Below are 22,758 nucleotides of genomic sequence, written 5' to 3'. Positions count from 1 at the left end.
GAAGACCCATGTGGAAAGCTCTGGCTCTATTTTCTGCATAGTCAAGCTGCTATGTTTGAAGCTACTGTACTCCAAATTGAAGGAGACACGAAGACAGCTGTGGAAGTGTACAGTGCCTTAAGCCAGCTGCAGACCAAAGTGCAAGAAAGATTTGAGCAATCATTTCTGCCATCAAGTGTGCGCTCAAGGGCAACAGAGCTCGAAGAACACGGACAAGTTCGAAGAGAACAGGTTGTGAATACTGTGGTGAAGTTTTCTGCAACTTGCGTGTATACCTCGACCGATGGTGCCAGCAGTTTGATGAAATCAGAAGCCTTCTATGGGTCTCGCTTGGGTCACCCCCATGCTGGGATGACGTGCAGGTAACTGTAGAACTCGTAACTGCAGAGTTCAATCATGTCACTGTTGATGAGAATGCCATGTTTGATGAAATCAATAATGTTTCACATTATGTGACCGCTGAAAAAATTAAGGAATGGAAGGCGCAGAAAATATCTGTTGGGGACCGCTGGGTGGAGATTCTCGGGCACTTCGAGAAGAATGATGTGCCTTGTGAGAACTTGATGACCGTGCTGGAATATTGCATGTGCCTGCCAGGTACAAATACAGCAGTAGAGAGGGTGTTTTCTCTCATAAACAAGATATGGACCGCAGAGAAGACGCAGATTAAAGTGGCGACACTAAAAGCCATGCTTGTGCTAAAGGTAAATGTACGCATGACGTGCGAGCAATACTTTGCGCATCTCTGCAAAAAGGAACATTTGCTAAAGAAAATACGTTCCAGCCAGAAGTATTAAAGAAGGAGAAACTTTTCGCACGGGTTGATTTAGAAAAACGAAAATGGCTTTTGCGTGTTTGAAATAAAAATGTATGATTGAATGGTCTCTTCGTGCCTGCCTACCTGCCTACCTCCCCCCCCGCGTCCCACTTTGGGTTCTATAGAATATGGTCACATTAGCTTTCCCGCCAAACCAAGGCATCCCAGACTACCCTGCAAACAAAATACAAGGCAAAAGAGGAAAGCAGCACAGAGCTATTTCATTGGTTCCTGCGTGGCGCGAATTCAAACGGCCGCATCTGATTGGTCGGCGGCTGACTCCACCGACTTCATGCCGAAACACGGGCGGCGCCATCTTGACAAGGCGTAGGTCATCGTGATGCCTCGGAAGTTTCACACCGTGCACAAATTCGGCAAAAAGCGGAAGAAATGTGCCGCAAAGTGCCTACATCTTCAGTGGCAACCATCGCGGACTCTCCGCGAACGCCAGAGCGCCCAGTAACAGCAAAATGCGGTTCGGCAAGTGCGGCGGCCTCGGACTTGCCACGAACGCCTGAACGCGGTTCAGCGAGTGCGGCGGCTGCCTCGACAGTTCCCGGAGTGGCGATTTCGACGAGCTTCAACTTGCAACCGGAACGGACAAGAGTGGACACGCACTTCTTGTCAAGCAAAGAGTGCGATGTTCTGACGCAGCGAGCGGCGGAGAGAACGGCTGAGCTGGCATCTGTTTCGGCAACGAGGTATAAAACGGAACTTCTCGCAACAACGCCTAGTGCGCCGGGCGTTTCGTCGACGGCGTTCACGATAGTGGACCTCGATGCAGTGAACAGTTTGCTGCATTCTGCTGCGTGCCGGACGTGTCGCGGGGTCGTGAAAATTGCGAAGGATGATCGTGAGTACGGACTAGCTGCAAAACTAAGAATGCAGTGCATCAACTGTGGTGAAATTGGTGCTGAATGGAGCTCGCCTCGGGTCGCAGGGCAGTTCCAGGCAAATTGCAAGCCTTTCGAGATAAATTTGCTCGCCGTGCGTGCTGTTCAAAGCACCGGACTGGCACAAGCAGCCCTAAACGACATTTTCGCAAATCTGGGAGTGTCGCACAGAGGCCTTCATAAAAAGACCTATCAGGACTACCTGAAACAGAAACTGAATCCGGCGGCAACACGAGCATGCAGCAAGAGCTTGGATGAGTGCGCTAAGAGAGTGAAAGACCTCTATGGGCAAATGAACTTTGGAAATCCAGGGAACATTGCGGTAAGCTTCGATGGAACCTGGCACACGCGAGGGCACTCCTCTCACACTGGAGTTGCCGCAGTAATCGAACTTTTTTCTGGATATGTGCTTGATTATGTTGTTTTGTCCAACTTCTGCCTTGGATGTCAATGTGCAACAGCACCTGACAGCCAAGAGTATCCTCAATGGAAGGAAAAACTTGAGTGCCAGAGAAGCACTACAAGCAAAGCAGGCCAAATGGAGGCTGAGGCAGCCCTCGTTTTGTTTCAAATGTCACTTTCTTGCCATGGCCTGAGGTACACCACAATGCTGTCCGATGGTGACAGCAGGTCGTACCTCACTGTACAAGAGGCCCAAGTGTATGGATTTATTTCAGTTGAGAAGGAGGACTGTGTCAACCACGTCCAGAAACGAATGGGCACAGCACTTCGAAACCTCGTTTCAAAAAAGTCTGATGAGCGCATCGGTGGCAAGGGTCGGCTCACTGGAGACCTCATTTCAAAGCTGACTAACTACTATGGATGGGCACTGAAGTCAAATGTAGGAGATATTGACAGGATGCAGAGGGCAGTCATGGCAACCTATCATCAGGTAACATCAAATGATAAAAGGCACAACCACACCCTCTGTCCAAGTGGTGCTGAATCCTGGTGCAAACACAATGCAGCCATATCCAGAAATGAGCTCCCTCCCAAACACAGGCACAATCTGCCTCCAAATGTGTGCCAGGCATTGCTTCCCGTGTACGAGCGTCTTGCTGACAAAAGCCTTTTGCAGCGATGCCAACGTGGCAAAACTCAGAATTCTAACGAGGCCCTTCACTCCCTCATCTGGAGCCTTGCACCTAAAGACAAGAATGTGTCCCTTTTTGCAGTGCAGAATGCTGTAGCAGAAGCTGTCATGCGTTTCAACCATGGCACACAGCATGCCAGCTCCAGCATATTGAGGGAGCTGCAGTTGGAACAAAGTGCCAAAGGTAGCTCTAGAGCTGCTGAGAAAGATAGGTTTCGTGCTGTGAAGTCCGAGAAAAAGCGTGCTGCCTCGGCAGCTTTCCAGACTTCCGTGAAGAGAAGGCAACATGGAAAACCCGATGAAGACTATTGCCCTGGGGCTTTCTAAGCCTTCACAATGTATAATTCAAAGCTTTCCTCCTCAATAAACCCTTGCATGTCATTGCAATTAGATGTTTGCATTTTTCTCGAAAACAAAATTCTGGTACTCTCAAATTTTGTGAGAGGTGTGGCTTCACATCTACTCAATAGATTTTGATCATTCTTGTTTTATTTCAGTCCTATATGTGTCATGTTTGCAATAACAGCACAGTGCAACTAATAGTTGACTCGGAACATCTTGAAATTCTGTAGCTATCACAAAAAGGCAGTTTTCAGTTATCGACTAGAAAATTCGAACTTTCATAACTTTGTACCAAGTGAAAAGAAAATGATGAAACAAGTGTTATTTCAAACCTTAGGCTTCCAGAAACATGCCTATATAAGTTTTAACTATTTCTATGTAGCAGTTCTTTTTCTATTGTTTTCATAATCACACAGAGTAATCAGCATAAAATGTGATATATATCAGAGATTAAATCTGACTGCATATTTGAAATCGGCATGCAAAACTACATACTTTTGAAAAGTTTCAGGTTGGTATCTCCAAAAGTAAAAATTTTTCGATCATGGCTCAACTCCCCCCTTAATCACCACATCCCCGCTTAATAATATATAATTCATGTAAGAATGCAGTCTCGTCTAGAAATTTACGGATGTCACATAATAGGACTAGCGGATCATCACCTAGAATAGAGTAGGGTGTAAAGGTATGTGTAGTTGATATAATTTGTGCAAACGTGCTCGTCTGTGTTTCAATATGTGTACACGTCAGTAATATGTGCATAACTGTAAATGGCTCTTGACATTTTTGTAAGTAAATAATCGTGTGTGAGGTGTGTGTTTCCAATGCGTAGTCAGCATAAAACTACTTCGACGAACCGCTCCTTATGATAACATGACTTCCACTCGCCAACTATGGGTTTAGTGAGATGTAGCTTGTTGGCACAACGGTCCCATTCGCGTTGCCATTTTGACGTTAAGGCTTTTCTAATCGCACGGATGCTATCTTTGTATGGAAGTGTTGTGTTTGTTATCTCTTTGTACGCTGCCATCGATGCACACCTATTGAGAACAACAAGTTCAAGACTTCTCGGAAGCGAATGCGCACCGGCGCTTACCCAGAGTTGGAGAAGACTCTGCTGGTTTGGATTAGGGAGGCCAGGAGCAACAAACTTCCTCTCAGCGGAGACATCGTTGCGATGAAAGCCCGAACGCTTGCAGCAATGTTGGGGATTGATGACTTCGTTTCGTCAGATGGATGGCTGACGCGCTTTAAAGATCGCCATGACCTGGTTTTCAAGAGCGTGTGTGGAGAAAAGGCGTCCGTTAACCAGGAAACATGCGCCACGTGGACGGACGAAAAGCTGCGTGAATATCTCGCCGAATACAGACCGGAAGACATCTTCATTGCAGATGAGACTGCACTCTTCTATCGGCTTCTACCAGAGAAGACCCTGACATTCAAGGACGACGAATGTGCTGGGGGCAAACGCAGCAAGGAGAGAGTGTCGGTGCTGATCGCGGCAAACATGACTGGCACGGAACGATGTCGGTTACATGTGATCGGGAAAGCCGCGAAGCCAAGATGTTTTAAAGGCGTGAAGACGCTGCCTGTGGACTATGAGGCGAACAAAAAAGCGTGGATGACGGCCGAAATCTTCAAGAGCTGGATAAGCAAATTGGACCGCAAGTTTGCTGCTTCGAACCGCAAGGTGTTGTTCCTTGTCGATGACTGCAGTGCTCACGTGAATGTGCCAGCCTTGAGTGCAATACGCCTCGCATTTTTGCCTGCAAACACAACGGCTGTTTTGCAGCCAATGGACCAAGCATCATCAAGAATGTTAAAGTCCTGTACAGGCGGCACCTCCTCGAGCGCATGATTTTGTGTATGGATAGCTCCACAAAGTACGAGGTGAGCCTGCTTAGTGCCATCCACATGTTGGCGCGAGCATGGGATCGTGTGAAGCAAGAAACAATTGCAAACTGCTTCAGGGCTTGCGGTTTTGTGGCAGCTTCTTCGGAGGATGCCTCTGAAATTTCAGCGGAGGAAGCGTCAACAAGCGAGCTTAACGGCACTGATTTTGGTGATGCTCTCGGGGACGTCAATTTTGAAGATTACGTCGCCGTAGACAAGGCGGTCGAAACGTGCGGTGCGCTGACGGATAGCGAAATTGTAGAGATTATTCGGCCCCAGGAAGCGACCCAGGAAAGCGACGATGACGTTGAAGGCGAGCCGCAACCTAAGGCGGCCGATGTAGCTGCGGGCCTTGCTCTCGCGGAGCGCTTCTTTGCCGCTGAAGGTAACGCGGAAGAAGCGTTCCGCCACATCTACAGCCTGCAGAACTTGCTTTAAGCAGCGCGATTCGGCAAGAAAAAGCAAAGCAAGATGACCAACTATTTTTCTTAGAGAAAATACTCGATTTCGCCACAAATAAAGTGCTGTTTTTTGTGTTTTATGCTTAATTGGAAGTTCGTTTAATTTGAAGTTTTTTGCGGTCCCCGTGAACTTCGTATTAACGGGAGTCGACTGTATAACACCTTGTAGAGCAAGGAGGAAAATGTTCGCTACCTCCATATTATGCTGCCATGCATAACCATAACCATGCATAACATATAACCCAGTAATTCACTGCATGCAACAAGTTCGTTACAAGATCTAGTACTACATTATACTAAATTTTTAAGGCACCAAAAACCACACACAGCACACAAGAGAGAACAATGGGACAGAGCGCCTCCCTACAACATTGCTACTATGTTACTACTACAGTCAACGACCGATTTTTCGGACCCTCTAGGGAACGTAAAAACGTCCGAAAATTCAGGCAGTCCGAAAATATGAATGCATGGAAAAAACGCACCCTTTTTCTTTTTTTTCTCGGATCTAGAGGTAAAGGGTGAAGTGCCAGGCTTCCGAAACCCTGCCAAAGCATCAGTGAAGCGGCTATCAAAAGAGGCGTTCAAAAACTCTGTATGCAGCCGACTGCCGGTTTATTATGTGCATGTGCATCGTCGGGCAGCAGGTGTTATTGCTGCAGTGGCTTGAAGAACTTGTTGATTGTTGTTTGGACGGCGTTCCGGTTGCATGCGATCATATTTGCCTCGATTTGAGCAAGGGTCATGTCAGCACTGTACACCGATGAAAGAGTCAACAGTGCTCGCGTGAACTCCCCGCTTGTAGGCGGCGCAGGCATTGGCTCCTCATTTTCAACATCGGAGTCTTCTGAATCCCCCACAACCTGACGGACTATTTCCTCGTCAGTCAGTTCTGCACAGAAGTCGAGCTCGTTGTCAGCGTCAACAAACTGTTCAAAAGTTATTTCCGGGGGTATGGAAACCCCAGCAGAGCAGAGGTCGTTGATCATGTCGTCCATGGGCGCCGAACTCCTTGCTCACGCCAGCCTGCAATCGGCCGCTCACGACTTGCTTAATAATGGAAGCTTTCTTCTCCATCGTTAACTGACGGTACTGCTTTCCGCGCTTCGATTCCATCGGCGAGGACGATGAAGACGGAGTGGGGGCCATCGAAGGCAAGCGAAATCCTCAAGTTGCGAACAGTGAAGTTCGCTAACGAGCGTCGAAGCACCTAGGCCTAGCGTCGCAGAGCACACTTGACACAACAGCACTACCACACACCACGCTAGCCAAAACGTGGCCGGCCATGGAGGAAGGAAACGGAGGAAGGGAGGAAGGAGTTTCCTTCCTCCGCGTATCCGCGTGGCCGGCGCAAACAAACGAAATGGCGCCGCTCCGGAAACTCCGCCGGAAGCGGAAGGGCGGCGATGAACATAGCCAGCGTGGCCAGACAAAATCGGTGTGTGACGGCTAGATTCGGCTAGTTGTGGTTCAAAGTGGTGATATGCTTCAGCTGCAAGTCGATTTCCTTCGCAAGGGCGCTGCGCGAGGAGCCAAAGGACCGTCCATCGCGTCAAAAAGTCCGGAAGATTGGACGGCGGGGGGTTTGAGCGTACGAAATTTCAGATTTCTTTATACATTGATTCTGTGGGGCTCGTGGCGGTGCCGCGAAGACGTCCGAAATATCAGGCATGTCCGAAAATTTGGGCGTCCGAAAATTCAGTCGTTGACTGTACACTGTTTGCTCTCTTATACATATTTCAGCGGCGGGCTATTTGGTGAACATCAATGCTATAAAAGCCAAGGTGACAGCAAATTCACGCTAGCCATTTAGGAAGCATTCATAATGATATTCCACCACCATGCAAGAACTACATTGTGTTTGCACGTCCCTACAATATTCTTATGAAATAGGATACTGAGGTTTACATGTTTTGTACCACCTGTGGCCAATCCTCTTTCGCTCTCAGGCATCCTTTAGTGGACACTATCATAACATTGAGCCAAATAAAGAACAAAGCAAACTAAACTGTGTAACACGTTCATATCAGTGTCACTGCAGGCGAGAGGAAACATTAAATTTTGGAGTAATGTAGAGCTTGCACTTTTGAGAATGAATGAATGACAATGAATGAGTTTATTTCTCCCGTTTACAACAGAAAGGAAGCAGAAGCTAAAGGCCATGTGGCCTGACGGAGGCTTCTGCTCCCACAACAATTCGGCACACAGGCCGTACGCAGCAACATGTATCATACACACATACTGAAATCAACCGGAGAGTCGCGAGACAGAATATTATTTTCGTGAAACGAAACATGTATACAAGAAATATGAGAAACCCACAGGATACTCAAAGTACGATGCATTTTGTTTCAGACCAACCACAACTAGAAAACAAAAGAAACAAAAGACTGAATTTATACTGCGGTTCTAATCAGACAAACTCAATATTGTTCAGAATGAGAAAATTTTTTAATGAGTTATTCAAATATTCTATAATTTCATCTTCAATCACGTAGGCGATTTAGTAGTGAAGGTGCCTGGTAACTGACTAGTTGTGTTCCGTAATTGGTTGTTATTTTTTGGTGCTCTCATGTTATGTTGTCGAAGGCTGTAATGTGGATTGGTGGGTATATTCAAGATGTGCCGAGATTTGTTTTGTTTAATGTATTGCAGCAACTTGTAGTGATACACCTGGTTTGCCTTTAACGTAGAATGTTTCATAAAAAATGGTGCGGTTCTAAAGTTTTGTACAGGGCCATAATATCCCTCGAATGCACGTAAGACTCTTTTTAGAGCGCAGCTCTTTGGCGTCCGTTCCTGGGTTTCGCGTCGTCGTCGGCGTCGTCGTCGGCCTCGTAACCAGCTCCGCCCCCCTTTCATCCCCCCAGCGCTAGCAGCGACCGACTGATACCGCTGGATGCCGCTGACGCCGCTAGAGAGTCAAGATAACGTGACTGCATAGAACACCGTCGCCGCCATGCAGAAAGAGGAGGAAAGGGTCCCCCCCCCTGTTCTTGTGTGGCGGATAGCTGGGGTTGACTTACTATCGCCGTCAGCGGCATCAGTCAGTCGCTGCTATCTCTTCCCTCCTCCCTTTATCGTGTTGTCCGCTTGCTGCGCGCGCTTCTGCCCCCATCGTTTGCCGCTGGGTGTACACGCCGCCCCCCTCCGCTTCCGCTTACTGCTGGTTGCTCTCGACGGCGGCGATGAGCCTCCGCTTCGGCGGCGGCGATGAGCTTCTGCTTCAGCCTCGCTTACTGCTGGTTGCTCTCGACGGCGGCGATGAGCCTCCGCTTCGGCGGCGCGAACGGCAGGGTCTTCTCGGCGGCGGCGCTTAGCCTCTGCTTCCCCCACGGCTGTGACAACCTCGCGAGGCACTTGTATAGATCTCGTCTTTGAGAATCAAGCATTGGTGTACCAAGTCGAACATATATCAGTCTATTTCTCCGACCACAAAGCTTCCTTCATGACTGTCAAGAACTGTTAGTGGAGTCTTTGTTAAAGGAATACGTGTGAAAAATAAAAAAAAAATTATGTGATAGCGCATACATGTGTTGCTCGATTTCTTTGCCTCAATCTATCCAAAAGGTGAAACAGCTTATTTGCTGCGCTCAAATTTCGCATTAGGAAGTAACGTAATCGTCGGTAATTTTTTGTAGCATTATCAATTTGTTATAATTATTTTGCGATGTGCCCCAAATTAATATGCAGTAGGCTAATCTAGAATAAAAGAGTGCATAGTATAATGAACTTTTCAACTATGGAGGAACCAGAGTACTCAGTCTGTATAAGCAACCAACAGTTCTGCTTAGTTCGATAGCAAGTTTGTCGATGTGCATGTTCCAGGCCAAATCCTCTTGGAATCACACACCCAGAAATTTTTGACATTTCACCTGCTCTATCAGCCTATCTTCAAAAAGAATAGCCGCATTGCAGTTACGTGGTTTTTAGTAGGAGCAAATATCATATATTTTGTTTTGTAGGAATTCATTTGTAGATTATTATGTTGTAACCAGCAAGAGAGTTGCTTCAGGTAATTGTTAACCTTAATTTCGAGCTCTGTTATAGTAGCAGCTTTAAAGAATAAGTATCGTCTGCATACATAACTAATTCAGGAGACTCGGGGATGTCACACAGATCATTAATATATATTATAAACAGAAGAGGTCCAAGTATTGATCCTTGTGGAACACCCGTTACGATTTCCACGTAAGATGAAAAGTCATTATTTATACTGATATATTGATAGCGATTGGTTAAGTAATGTCGTAAAAGTTTCAATACGATACCTCGTACACCACACTGTTCCAATTTGCTAATTAATAAAATATGGCATACAGAATCAAAGGCTTTCCTTAAGTCTACAAATAAACCTAATGTGTACATTCTATTTTCAATATTTGTTATTATTTTATGTTTGATATTAAGAAGAGCTGCTTCACAATATTTATTTTTTTGGAATCCATACTGCATGTCACTAATTACACTATATTTACTGAAAAATTTTTGTAGTCTAACATTCAGGGCACTCTCGAACACCTTGGATAGAACAGGTAAGACAGATATCGGCCGGCAATTTGTCATAAAATGTTTATCATCTCCTTTGTAAATAGGGCATACACGTGCTATATTTAGAGAATCAGGAAATATACCGCTTTCAAACATTCTGTTTATGATGTGAACAATGACAGGTGCAATTATATCGGCACTATATTTCATTGGTACTAGTTTCACATCATCATACCCAGCAGAGACGTTGTTTGTTACTTTAAACAGCAGCTGCACAACTTCAGCAGGTGTAACAGGTGTAAGTATCACTGAGTTAGTAAGACTGAATTTATTCACTATAGATGTAGCCGTGGGTTCCCCCGTCGGGATACTGGGTACTGGAGACAAAATATTTATTCAGAGCAGCTGCTGCTTCTCTGCCTGTCAGCATGCCAGTGGCTGTCTTGATGTTTATCTCCGTGTTCTGTCTTTTCGTAGATGTTAAGTCTATAACTTCATTCCGAACTTTCCTAGGGTCATTTTTTATTTTAGCAAATAACCGTTCATAGTACTTACCTTTTGCTTGCTTTAATTCACTGTTGACCTTATTTCTGTATTTTTTGTAATCAGTCAACAATTGCACACTCCTGCATTTTACGAACAAGTGATACATTTTGTTTTTTCTTGTTATCATTTTTAGCAAAGCCGCATTTATCAAGGGTTTTCCTATTTTCTTGCTCCTCTGATTGCACAATTCCAACGGAAATGCTAGGTCGTAGCACGTAATCATTTTATGAAAGAACAATTCGTAGGCTGCATTTAGATCTTGTTTTCAAATACAGATGGACCAGTTTGTTGATAGGATCAGAGCACGAAAATTTTCTAATGCACCTGCGTGGGAACTGCGAATCTGTGTTTTTTCTCCTCCTTCCCCTCATTTTTGCGCGTAAGGAATGAAACAAAATACAGGCAGATGATCACTTATATCAGTGGATAACAGTCCCATAAGGCAGTCAGTTGGGTGAACATTGATTATGCATATATCAAGCAAGGTAGCTGTTTGCGCCGTTAGCCTCGTGGGTTCCGAGATTACGTTTGTGTACATGAACGAATTGATGACACCAGCAAACTGTCTAGATGATATGTCGTCCGACAACATATCTATATTTACGTCACCCATTATGATAAAGGGGGAGGACGAATGGCTCAGGAAATGTAGTGCCTGTTCTAGGAAATTAAAGAACGTCAGTTTGTTTCCCAACAGTGGGCGATACATAACCACAACTGTGACATATTCTAAGCGTACCATTACACATTCTACATTGTTCGTTAAAGGGAAAATGCTGTAATTACCTCACGTACAAGGCACTGTTTAACATAGACAGCCATGCCACCGCCTCTACACTTTGTTCTTACTAACCCATGGTATGTGTAATTTTCACAGTACGGGGGTTATCATTCACAGTAAGCCACGTTATGGTGGCTAGAAAGGGGAGGTGTGATGACCACGGCACCCTTCCCATAGAGAGGGGTGATCCCATTGTGCGTGACTGCCGCTAGGGCAATATAGAGCGCTGCCGCCCGGGGCGCCATCAGCATTTCCGCGGAGACGGCGGAGAGAAGGCAACCGGTACGGCTAGACAGCGCTTGGGCGTCGGATTTTCACGGTTTGTTTTGCTGCAGATTGTTGCGTGTGCTGCTTATTTATGACTGCTGTGGGCTGACGAAGATGCCTTCAACTTCAAAGAAAAAAACTCAGAGGTGTTGCTTCGTGCCAGGGTGCGATTCCGGTTACATATCTTGTTCAGAAAAAGTGTCCCTTTTCCGTGCGCCTACTTGCCAAGACTGTTTTTGAAGTGGGCGCGTGCCATTCCAAGGGCCGACAAACCGCTGCAGGAGAATTCAGCTGCTTGCGCAAAGCACTTTTTCGCAAGGAAAGTAGTTCTAGCATGTTAACGTATGTATAGCCGGCCAAATCTTTGGCTAGCTCATCTAAATGCTGTTTTTTTCTCCTTTCCAGCACGCTACGACAGAATGAACTTGCAAAACAATCGATAGTAACTCATGCTCACAAAGCTCGTGAAGATAGTATTATCATTTGTTAGGTGTTGGCGCACAGCAAGTTACCGCTTGCGCGAGCTAGTTAAAGATTTGGGCGGCTATACCTTACTGCTTTTAAAACACGTGGTACAAACACAAACAATGCTCTACAGCTGAAGTACGAGTAAGATGCACTCCTGAAAAATGAGAAGCAGGATGATGTATTCCCCATGGAGGCTGTTGAAGTGATCGTGGACCATGCGGACTATGTTGAAAAACGAAGCGATGCTCGATTGGTGTACTACATTGAAGGCTACGTGGTCAGGAAGCGTGTTCTCTCAACTAGCTGTGCAGCATGCAGGGATGCCTGCCTTGTGCCGAGAGACTATCCCTGGATGCAGGGATGCCTCCAAAGAGTGGAACTTGGGTGGGTTTCTCTACCCGTCGGAGTCAGTGTATCGTCTGATTCAAGCTCTTGAAATCAGGCTAACGTATGAATTTAGCAGAACGCGTCTGCATTCTAAAGCTGCTTTCAGCATACTCGAGAAAGTGAGCACAAATGTGCCACAAATTGGTTGTGGGGAACATCGGCTGGAACTTACAAAATCAGAGGTCAGGTTCTTCTGCCTTACCAGAATTCACTTTCTTTTGAAGAGCTTCAACCAGGAAATGAATGAGAAAAAAAGGCATAAGAAGAAAGCCTTGTGTGATGTGAAACAAGCAGCAGAATTGGTGAAGTACAAGCTGCTTTATGCAACAAAATTTGCTTGTCCAGAAACATGTTGCTTTTGTTTATCTGGTTTTTGAAGTGCAGTGAGAATGAGATGACTCCAGGACGTTGCACTACAAGGTATGTCATGATTTAATGCTGATTTGGTAGGTGTAAACGAACTTAAATGCTTTCGTACGTAATAACGCCCACAACAACAACAAAAAAAAACCTTGTGGCAAGAATAAACATCCCGGGTGATCCTAGCAGTTATCGCGTTGACCACAGAGAAAAAAAAAAAAACGATTGCACATAACTTGTGCAAAGAGCATTATACGATAGATAAGTTCCTTGCTGATTTAGTGGCTTTAATGTGGAATTTCAAAAATGCCTCCTCGCTTTCTGCCAGCAGAAAACTCTGTTGTGTTACCCCGTATTCGAAAACAGCATGTTAACCGTAGCGCAATACAATCTTTGCGATGTCTAAAGGACTGCAGTATCAGCTAAAATTTCTAAAAATCAGTCAAATGCGTTTCCACTACAGCATTCTCTCTCCACACGCAGAGGACGGCCACGCGCGCTGCCGGCGCCCCTGACGACAGCGCCGCTCTGCGGCATTCACACGAACGGGGGCCAGTTTTTCCTGGCCGGTCATCACACCTCCCCTTTCGAGACACCATAGCCATGTTTCACAATACAATAAGATGTCAAAATTGTGGGCGATTGAAGCAAATAAGCAATTCAGTTTGTCCTCTTTGTTTTTTATGCTCCGCACGTTTAGGTGAAACATTTTTAGCAGTTCACTGGTATGAGACACTAATTTATTGAAAGACTGAACATCATAATATGTGCAGTTCATACAGTGAAACTAATTGTAAAAAAAAAAAAGCAAGCCATGTCGCTCACATTGTCATCTTATCAATGTCTTCCATACTGGCGATTCAAACAGCTGGCGAATTTTCATCCTTGCGTACGAACACCTTGACGCCAGCCGTCCATGTGAACCGCCATCTCAATTCCTTCTTCCTTTCATACTGCGGCACCAAGAAGTCGTTTGCCATACCGTGTGAGGTGTTCGTTTATGAACACCTTTGAGGACGACTGAAAGCCTAGTGTCATTGTACCCATTCTGCTTTTTTTAGCTTTGCTAAGAAAGGCATTCCTCTTGGTTCTGCGGACAAACCGAATAATGATATTTGTTTCATCATGTCGAGCAGTAGGCACTCGGTGGCAGATGTCGATATCAGCCTCTGAGACCTCTTCCTTAATCAGCTCACCGATTTGCCTCACAACGACTAATGGTTCGCCTTCAAGTGGAATGCCCGTTATCTCAATGTTATTTGAACGTTGATACTGTTCCAGTTCCTCAATTCTGTATGATAGCTTGGAATTCTCAGCGCGAAGATCCTGGTTTAGATTTAGGACCTGCTGTATTTCTGTTTTCAGCTCAGTGATCTCTTGAAACTTATCTTTTATGCTCCTCAAGTCTGCCCTGAGCTCCCGCCTCAAATCTTCGATAACCTTAGCCTCTTTCGACATTGCACAACAAAAGTGCACGTCAATGCACTAACAACACCAGCAACAAGAATCAGACAAGTACAAGAAAGCTGATAGGTTCAGCAGAAGTGCACAAATTCTATGACTTATTGACTAAATAAGGACTTCCGCTCACCTGCAAAAGCAGAGGCAAAATTTAGACGTGGCTCCGTAGTGCACTGCTGCCGAACTGTAACAGGTGTTCGCTCCGTTGATGGTTTTAAGCTGTGGTCTGGCGCTCGTCCGACCCTTGCGCAGTCGCAGAAGAGTAGCTCCGGCCACGTGATCCTGATCACTGTTGTGGTGTAGACACACGCGGCACTGCAGACGTCAGAAGGGGCGATAGCATGTTGGTCGAGTCCGGTTTCCGGCTGCAAAAGCAGAGGCAAAATTTAGACGTGACTCAGTAGTGCACTGCTGCCGAACTGTGAAAATTTTAAAATGTCGCATTACATTTTTCAGCTTTTTCATTATTGTAATGATTACATTTTTTATTTCAGGGCATTACATTCAATCTAAAGTGTTCTGAGTTAAAGAAAGAGGTTTTGCATAGTCTTCATCACAACACCGCTATGAAGGTTACTGTATTTTTTATCATACAATTAACCAGTACACATTGACTGTGCACTTACGGTACACATAGTACCTTTGCATAATTGAAATGTGTCATGACATATAGGTTCCTAGCTAGAAAAACAAATGTCAACATGTACACGAAATGCCACGTTAGCTTATTTGGTGATCTGCAGGGTTTTCACGCTTACTTTTTTTTGCCTTGCTGTGTCTCTGAGTATACACTGGTACTGACCAAGCAGCAATAAAAATCAGTTGGTAGTAGCACCTCTCTTGAGTATATCTTCTCTGTGTGGTTTCCTTTCTTTTTTCACTTGACATGCATAAAGTACAGCAAGGTGCCTTTCATCCATTGTGACCAGCGCGAGGAACTTCTATTTCACTATTACTGCTACGTTGAGATTGCATGCACATTTTTCGCTTGAGGTCACAATTACGTTCATACATCACACACTTACGGCTGACAGCACTTCTGCTTCCTGCAGTGTCGCTGGACAGACACAAGGTACCGTTCCTGTTGCCTGGTTGCAATGCTTGAGCCAAAGCTGAGGTGCTGCTGCAAGTCACTGTGTTTATGAAACACAAATTGTTAAGAATAAAAGAAGCAGACACAGGTCACAATAGCTACAAAAGGTGAAGCATATTTTGCAATGCAGTAAGGCTTTGCTCTTTTAGGTACAGCACTGCCTCCAAAGCCTTCATTTGCAATGTCAACTAGTGGTCCAGCATTGTTTATTGCCTACAAGTTTTATTTACAATATCTGATTATAGCCCTTCCTTGCTGCTTTGTTGCACAAGACATCAGGACAGGTGACAGTTTCCGACTCCCAATCCCGGTCTTTCTAAAGGAATACAAATAAAGCAAATTCTCACTTCGCAGTCGCTGCTCATGAAAGGCGCAGGTCTCTCCGGTATGGTGCTCACTGGGCCAAGCAAGGCGAGCCCTCAGCCCTTCACACCCCGGAGAAGCCCACCGCCAGTAGACCTGCAATGTGGTTTGTGTAAAGACTCGAAACAGACGTTACCGTAAAGCATGTACACCTCTTTTACTTACTTCATCTCAGCGGAGAGGTGGCCTGCATCAGCCCTGGCACGATTGATGAATTTATTCCAGCAACAACGCCACTGCACCACAGGCTTTGTGGGAGGCCCGGCATCATTCAGCAAGTTTGCGAGCTCTTCCGACATATGCGTTTTTTTTTCTTTAGCGGTGAATTTTGCGTCCCGATCTCCCCATGGTTTAACTAAGCGTGGATTATTTTCCATAAAGCTTACTATAATTTCTTGTTGCTGATGGTTTATATGGGGACCAATGTCCCATGGTGCAATGGCGTTGTGATGGACAAACACGGTGATCTGGAAGCTGGATCGCAGACGAGTAGAAAATATTCAGGAAAACGTACAGACCGCCACTGGACTCTTTTATTAAGCAATGTGAATAACTGCTTTGCAGTATACTCTTCTTCAACTTGTGTGCCTGCATGAAGATTATTATGCGCAGTCAACATCACTGCCATCTGTTCAATGCCGCAACTTACCGTTGCATGTCATATTTCGTCGACACAGCAGACAATGCAGTTGTCGGTGTGGTACTCTTGTTGTCGGTGTGGTATGTTCTCTTGAAGCATTGCAGTCGTGACGACCAGTCATACATCGCCTGGTGCACGATCACTGAGAACAATTTCAGCAGTATGATCGGAGAATGCACCGAGACAGCAACCATCAACAAGACATACTGCGGCTGCCTGCTTACAGAGATTACCCATGCTCAGTAGCCGACGATCCTGCATCAGCTATTCGTTGCAAGCGTAGAGGCTGTCATTTTGCATTTCAGTTTCAAGACTAGTGTTAGAGAATGCACCATAACAGTAACTGTCAACTTGACATACTGTTGCCGTCAGTTTACGGGGATGCTCGGTAGCCGACAATGTGTGGTCAGCTGTTTCATACATTTGAAACAGCTGCCATTTTGCATTTCGGTTCGCTAAAGTGGCCCTCTAGTGACACACTAACAATTGCAGCCATTACAATACCGGAAAAAAGTGAAACGCCGCTCTACTGTATACAAAGATGATGCAAATAAGGTTTTTAGACGCATTATATTGTTACAAGCCACCCGGCCAAGCTCGTTTCCCATCTTCACTCGATAAACCACAACAGAAACTAACAGCAAACGGCTAAACGGCATTTTATTCGATTTATATTGTTACGGGTGACTTCCAGGATGCACCAGGCACTATGTTCTTCGTGTATGAGGTCTTCCAGTTCATTTTTGTGCAAGTTCGCATTCCCTTCTGATGACGTGAGCACCCGCTGATGTTCAGAACAACAGAATGCGCTCTGATGATGTCAGGCAGAAGTGGATTTGTCCACTGGGTGGACTCTTGCAGAATAGCACCCCAAGCAACATCGGGCTCAGCAGGCCGCTGTGCAGATAGCAGGACAAGCCGCAGCTCGTCGTTGACACCAAGTGGAAAGTACAGATCATTCTCGAGAAGACGATGTGAAGATACTTTGCCGCGAAGACCTGCACTGAGTAGTGCCGAAAATTGAATTTCTATGTAGCTGCTCCTCCAGCTTACACTGTGACTGTGCTGTGTGTGCTGCGCAGGCCTGCGACATCTTCTTTGGGGGGGGGGGGTGTTCTATTGTTCTTTATTGCTCATAAAACTACCAATCATCCATATTTACATTATTATAATGATCAAATGTCCTAACTTCGTAAATAATGCATTTTTGTGCAGATACACGGCATTACGCTTTTCGCGTGACAGATCTTGCTGGGGTACTTGCCAAATTATGCTTACGCATTAAAACACAAATGAATTAGGAGCAAACAATTTCTTCACATGCACAGGACTCTTCAGAGAGTGCAAATGATTGCTGTATATAGCCGTTACCATGCGGCTACCCAAGAGATGTCTAGTAGGGCAGGCTACGAGTTCTCACATTTTATGTGTATAGTATCTCTGCAGAGGTGAAAATTTACCATACTTTTACTTAAGCGGGTGCAGTTCATATTTGAAATATTCTAAAGGTATCTGAAAAATATTCCCATTTACAAATACGTAGTGGCTATTCGATTTGAAGGCCGAATCAAGTAAAACACTATTCGATTCGTTATTCGAAAGTTTCGAATATTTGCACACCCCTAGCAAAAAGCGACAAGACCGCAAGTTTGTAGTAAATTCTGCTTCATTCTACATAACTCGTACCTCCAATGTTCACGACCGGCTGCACTCTCATTAATAATCTGGGGGTAGTGTTCCTTTGACCCCTGACAAAGCATGCGAGGGTACATGTGCCCTCGTCAACATGCATGCTCACGTGTATGCAGAGTCATCAGCTTGCTTTCTCGCTGTGCTCTGTGTTTCTATGTGGATCTGCCACACGTTATGGTAGCTGCACGAATGTTTGGTATGTTTCTGGCAAGTGCTTAACTAACCAGTTCACGGCCGTGATTTTCTAGCAATGTCTTTTCCGATGTTTTTTATCACACTTTGTCAGTGGTCATGTGCTGCTTCAGCTGCATTATCAGTAGGATAGACCAGACAAAAATGGTGGTTGAGTCGCAAGTAATCGAGCAAAAGACATCGCTAGAAAATCTCGACCCTCGGGCAGTATTGCCGGTTGAGTACATTTTTCAGGATTCGAGCAGTTTCGCCAAAGGCCTGCTAATTGTGGCAGCTTATTTTACCACAGTAATGTACGTTTATTTAGGAATCAGAAGCATTGCAGGAAATCAGTTATTTTTTAATAAGATTTGTTCAGTATTCTCATGTTTTTAATGCTAAACCATTGTTATCTGTGTGAAACAGTTTTGCCTATATGTTAACCTATTGTATTAGTGAAAAGAAATTTTTGGCATTTGTTTACTTTTTCAGGTGTCCTGTAAGCTCTCACACAACCAACACATTCCAATGGTCTTCTGTCAGCAGACAGGGTGAATCGAAGTACCATTAGAAGGTCCAATAAACAATGCTTCTGAGATGCACGACATGCTTTTGCTTAAAGCAAAGGACTTCAGTATTAATAAAAGCTGAAATGGGTGTACAAAATACCTATGTAAAGTATACTTATCTCTTTCATTTACAAGTGCAAGCCATTATGTCACCTGACATTTTGCACCACAAAATTACGCTTTACTGTATACATGTGAGCAAACAATTGCAGCAACACAGCACTGCAATAAGGTCAGTGCAAGTGATAGTGCATGTGGTACACTTACAAGAATTACACTTGATTACAGTAAATATGAAAATGAGAAACCAATTTTTTTCAGGGTGCATACTCTCGTAGGTCATACGTAGTGAATACACTCAGGTGATACAAAACTCATTCATCAGCGCGGATTCTGCTAATCAATTTATGCCAAAAGTTATGCTCATCTTGGTGTCAAGCAACATACTGGGCAAATCTACACTCATTAAAAGTTCAAATGTCTTGGATTGTATTTTGTCCTACAATAACTGTCGTCTTTCTTTTCTTTCTTTAACACCGTAAGCCCAGTACTTCCAAGTCACAAATGGCTTGCATGTTATCAGTGTGACACAGCATTCTCGAAGGGAAAGTAGCGAGTGTCGAGTTTTCAAGTAAGGAAATGCAAGCAAGGCAGATGAGAATTATTGTTGCAGGTCAAGGTAAGTCTCAAAGGGTGCAAACTTTTTGATGAGTGCATAAAGTCGAACGCACTTATAACGATATATCGGTTATAACAATGAGAAGCTGCTACACCTTTAGTATGTTTTCCATGGTAAAATAACCTGCTTATTACAATGCCTCGATGCCGCATTATCAGTTATAATGAAGTCTGGCAGCTGGGTGTCTGTGCGGAAAGGTACCGTATTTACACGATTGTAGGTCGACCCATTTTATCAAATTTGACAATCCAATGTTGGGGGGCGACTTAGAATCGAAACCGAACCATGAACCACTAGTAACGGCAAGAGAAACGAGAAATCAAGGATGCTACGGCGTGGTTACAACTTTGTACCTACGTTTCCATGGTTACGGTAGAAGCATAGCGCATTAATTTACCGTATTGCATGCATTTTGATGTCAATACAGGCGATGCCCACTTTCAAAGTTGGCACTCCCAATCTGTGCCCATTGGCCACCGTACATAAAGCGACAAACCTCCCACCATTGAGTTCAGAAATGTATTGAACAATGTTATATGATCGTGGCTATGTTAGCACCGCGAATTGAATCGAGCAATTCGCTAATACTTATTTTATTATTAGAGACCAACAGAACACTCCTTGAATCTGAGTAACATACTCATGGGGTAAAGGACATCGCATGCGGCCGCTTTCGTCAGTCCCATGTAGTTTGTTTTGGTATCGCGCAGTGTGGCAGTGGCCGCTTCCGGTTGCTTGGATGGTCGTCATTTCGCAGCGAATGTGTTGTTCTTGCGAATAAAGTTTCACACTCAACCCACAGCGTATGGTTATTTCATGAGCTTGAATAGAAGCTTTTCTTTTTTTTCTTTAAAGAAACATTTACTGCGTGCACCGCGAGCGCAAGGCTCTTATGGGAGCATCAATCATTGATGGAAAAGTCACCCTTTGAGGGGTATTAGTAGTTAATGGAAGAGCTTCTCTTTGAGATACGATTTTTTTTTTCGACGGCCACGTGATTGTAATTTCTCTGCTTCTGTTGTGTCGAATCGTCATGCCTGTCATGAGTGCCCCAAAGAACTGCCGGCGCTCGTTCACAGCAGCATTCAAATGGGCTGCTATCCTCCATGCCGAGGAAACTAACAACTCTGCTGCAGGACGCAAGTTTGGAGTGAGTGAACGTGTCGTGCGGCAGTGGTGGCTTCAGCGCGTGGGAATTTTTTCATGCAACTCCGAGTGCCGCGATTTTCGCGGGCCTAAGTCCGGACGCTTTCTGGAGCCGGAGACTAAGCTTGCGGTGTACGTGACTGATCTACGCGATTGATCACTGTTGGTCATGTGGGAAATGATCACGCAACAAGCCCGTGTCTTCGCTTCGGAAGCAGGGATACTGAGGACTCACTTCAAAGCTAGCAGGGCCTGGGCCTCCAAATTTATGAAGAGGGCTGGCTTCTCCCTACGTAGACGCACCAGCGTGTGCCAGAAGTTGCCGGCAGCATACGAGTATAAGGTCCTTGCCTTCCATGGGCACTTCCTAAAACTTCACAACTTCCGACGGTATTTGCTCAGCCAGATTGGCAATGCCGACCAGACTCCCGTATACTTTGATATGACCAGTAACACAACAGTGAGTGTTAAGGGAGTACGCGATGTAAACGTACTAACAACGGGCAACGAAAAGCTGCATTTTACGGTCATGTTGTCATGCTTGGCGGATGGCACCAAGCTTCGCCCGTAAATCGTGTTTAAGAGGAAGACGATGCCTAAAGAAGTACTTCCCAAAGGCATTGTGGTACGGGTGAATGCAAACGGATTTATGACGATTGATATGGTAGTGGAATGGTACCGTCTGGTGTGGCTCCTGAGGCCTGGGGCATCCCTCAAGAGAGACATCCGCAACCTGCAAGTGTTGGACTCTTTCCGGGGCCACCTCACCGACAAGGTGAAAGCGGTGCTTCACAAGGAGCACACTGACCTGCTTGTAATCCCCGGTGGCTTGACAGGGCAGCTTGAGCCTCTCGACGTGGGGGTCAACAAGCCTTTTAAGGACCTGCTGCGCCGCGAATACAACGACTGGATATCCAGAGGGAACCCCAACCTTACCCCAAGCGGGCGTGTGAAGAGCACCTCCTTGGCTACTGTGTGCGGGTGGGTCCTCTCTGTGTGGGCAACGCCCGCGCGGTGTTGTGGTGCGGTCGTTCGCCAAATGTGGACTCACACTTGATGACGAAGTGCTGTGGGACCGCAGCAGCTATGACGGCAGCAGCACCAGTGAGGACGAGTAGTCATCAATCACGTCAATAAATTTCTCTTGTGTGAAATGCAGACGCACTTTTTTTTTGAGGCATGTGATTGTGGGGGGGTCGACCTACATTCGAGTCGATTTGCAGTCGTGTAAATATGGCAGTAAAACGTGAAATCCTTGAAGGAAAAAAAAAGAAATTTGAGTGTTGCACAGTGGCCCAACAGCCGCTGCGTGCCTCTCTCTCATTGCCCTTACACCTCTTTGAACACGAAAAGACTGCACTAACTGCGCTGCTCCCAGAATGGTGCCGAAGCGCGCACTTAGTGCCGAGGAGACAGAGGCTCGCAAAAGCATCTAGCTGAGCAAGAAAATTGGTTAGTTAAATGGGGGTTTAATGGCGCAAAAGCGGCTAAGGCTATGCTGCGCCAAACACGAGGTGTTCTAAAATACAGTTTATAAAGTGAAAGACTATGTTAAGAACCTATATTTTATGTAAAAATCCAGTGTCTTCTAGAAATTTACGGACGTCACATAATGGGACTAGCGGATCATCACCTAAAATTAGAGCAGGGTGTAACGGTATGTGTAGTTTATACCGGGTGTCCCAGCTAACTTGAACCAAGGGTTTAAAAATGAAATATTGGAGTCAGGAGAGTGAAACTAACTGCATATTGGTGATAGGCATTTGGCGCACCACGGGAAATTTTTTGTATCGCAATTACTTAACTAGTAATTAAGATAATTTTTTTAAATTTTTTAATATTGACTTTAGACACTAAATGTGATTCGCAAAGTTGGAGAGCACTTTCAGAAACCCGCATTCCATTATTCGCCATAAAGAAAACCTTACGTGTACCTCTTTTTCCGAGCTCGAAAGAAAGCCCGCGAAATACAAAAAAAATCACGTGACGAGCACATTTGCGCGTCGCGATCGTGCTGCTCTCAACCGTGCTTTCAGTGAACGAAATCAGCTCCGGCCTTTATTCGACGGCCCCGTTGCAGCGGCAGGCCGATATCTTGGCGGGGGTTTTTCGTCCGCGTCAGCTAGTTGGCACCCGGCGACGACG

General features: G+C 45.3%; 1 protein-coding gene across 1 annotated transcript in view; it reads right to left on the bottom strand.

The window, feature by feature from the left end:
• The window catches only part of LOC142574901 (uncharacterized), a 66,576-nt gene extending 45,605 nt beyond the window's left edge, over positions 1-20,971 (bottom strand). Inside the window, exons 1-3 of the mRNA XM_075683896.1 lie at positions 20,917-20,971; positions 15,286-15,383; positions 14,391-14,625 (exon numbers count right to left, since the gene is read on the bottom strand). Coding sequence (XP_075540011.1) covers positions 14,391-14,625; positions 15,286-15,383; positions 20,917-20,971 — 388 coding nt within the window. The remainder of the gene's footprint in view (positions 1-14,390; positions 14,626-15,285; positions 15,384-20,916) is intronic.
• Positions 20,972-22,758: the final 1,787 nt, after the last annotated feature.

The sequence above is a fragment of the Dermacentor variabilis genome, chromosome 3, assembly GCF_050947875.1.
Source record: "Dermacentor variabilis isolate Ectoservices chromosome 3, ASM5094787v1, whole genome shotgun sequence".
In the NCBI taxonomy this organism is placed as follows: Eukaryota; Metazoa; Arthropoda; class Arachnida; order Ixodida; family Ixodidae; genus Dermacentor; species Dermacentor variabilis.
Note: the sequence above shows the minus strand (reverse complement) of the source record. Positions and strands in the feature narration are given on the sequence as shown.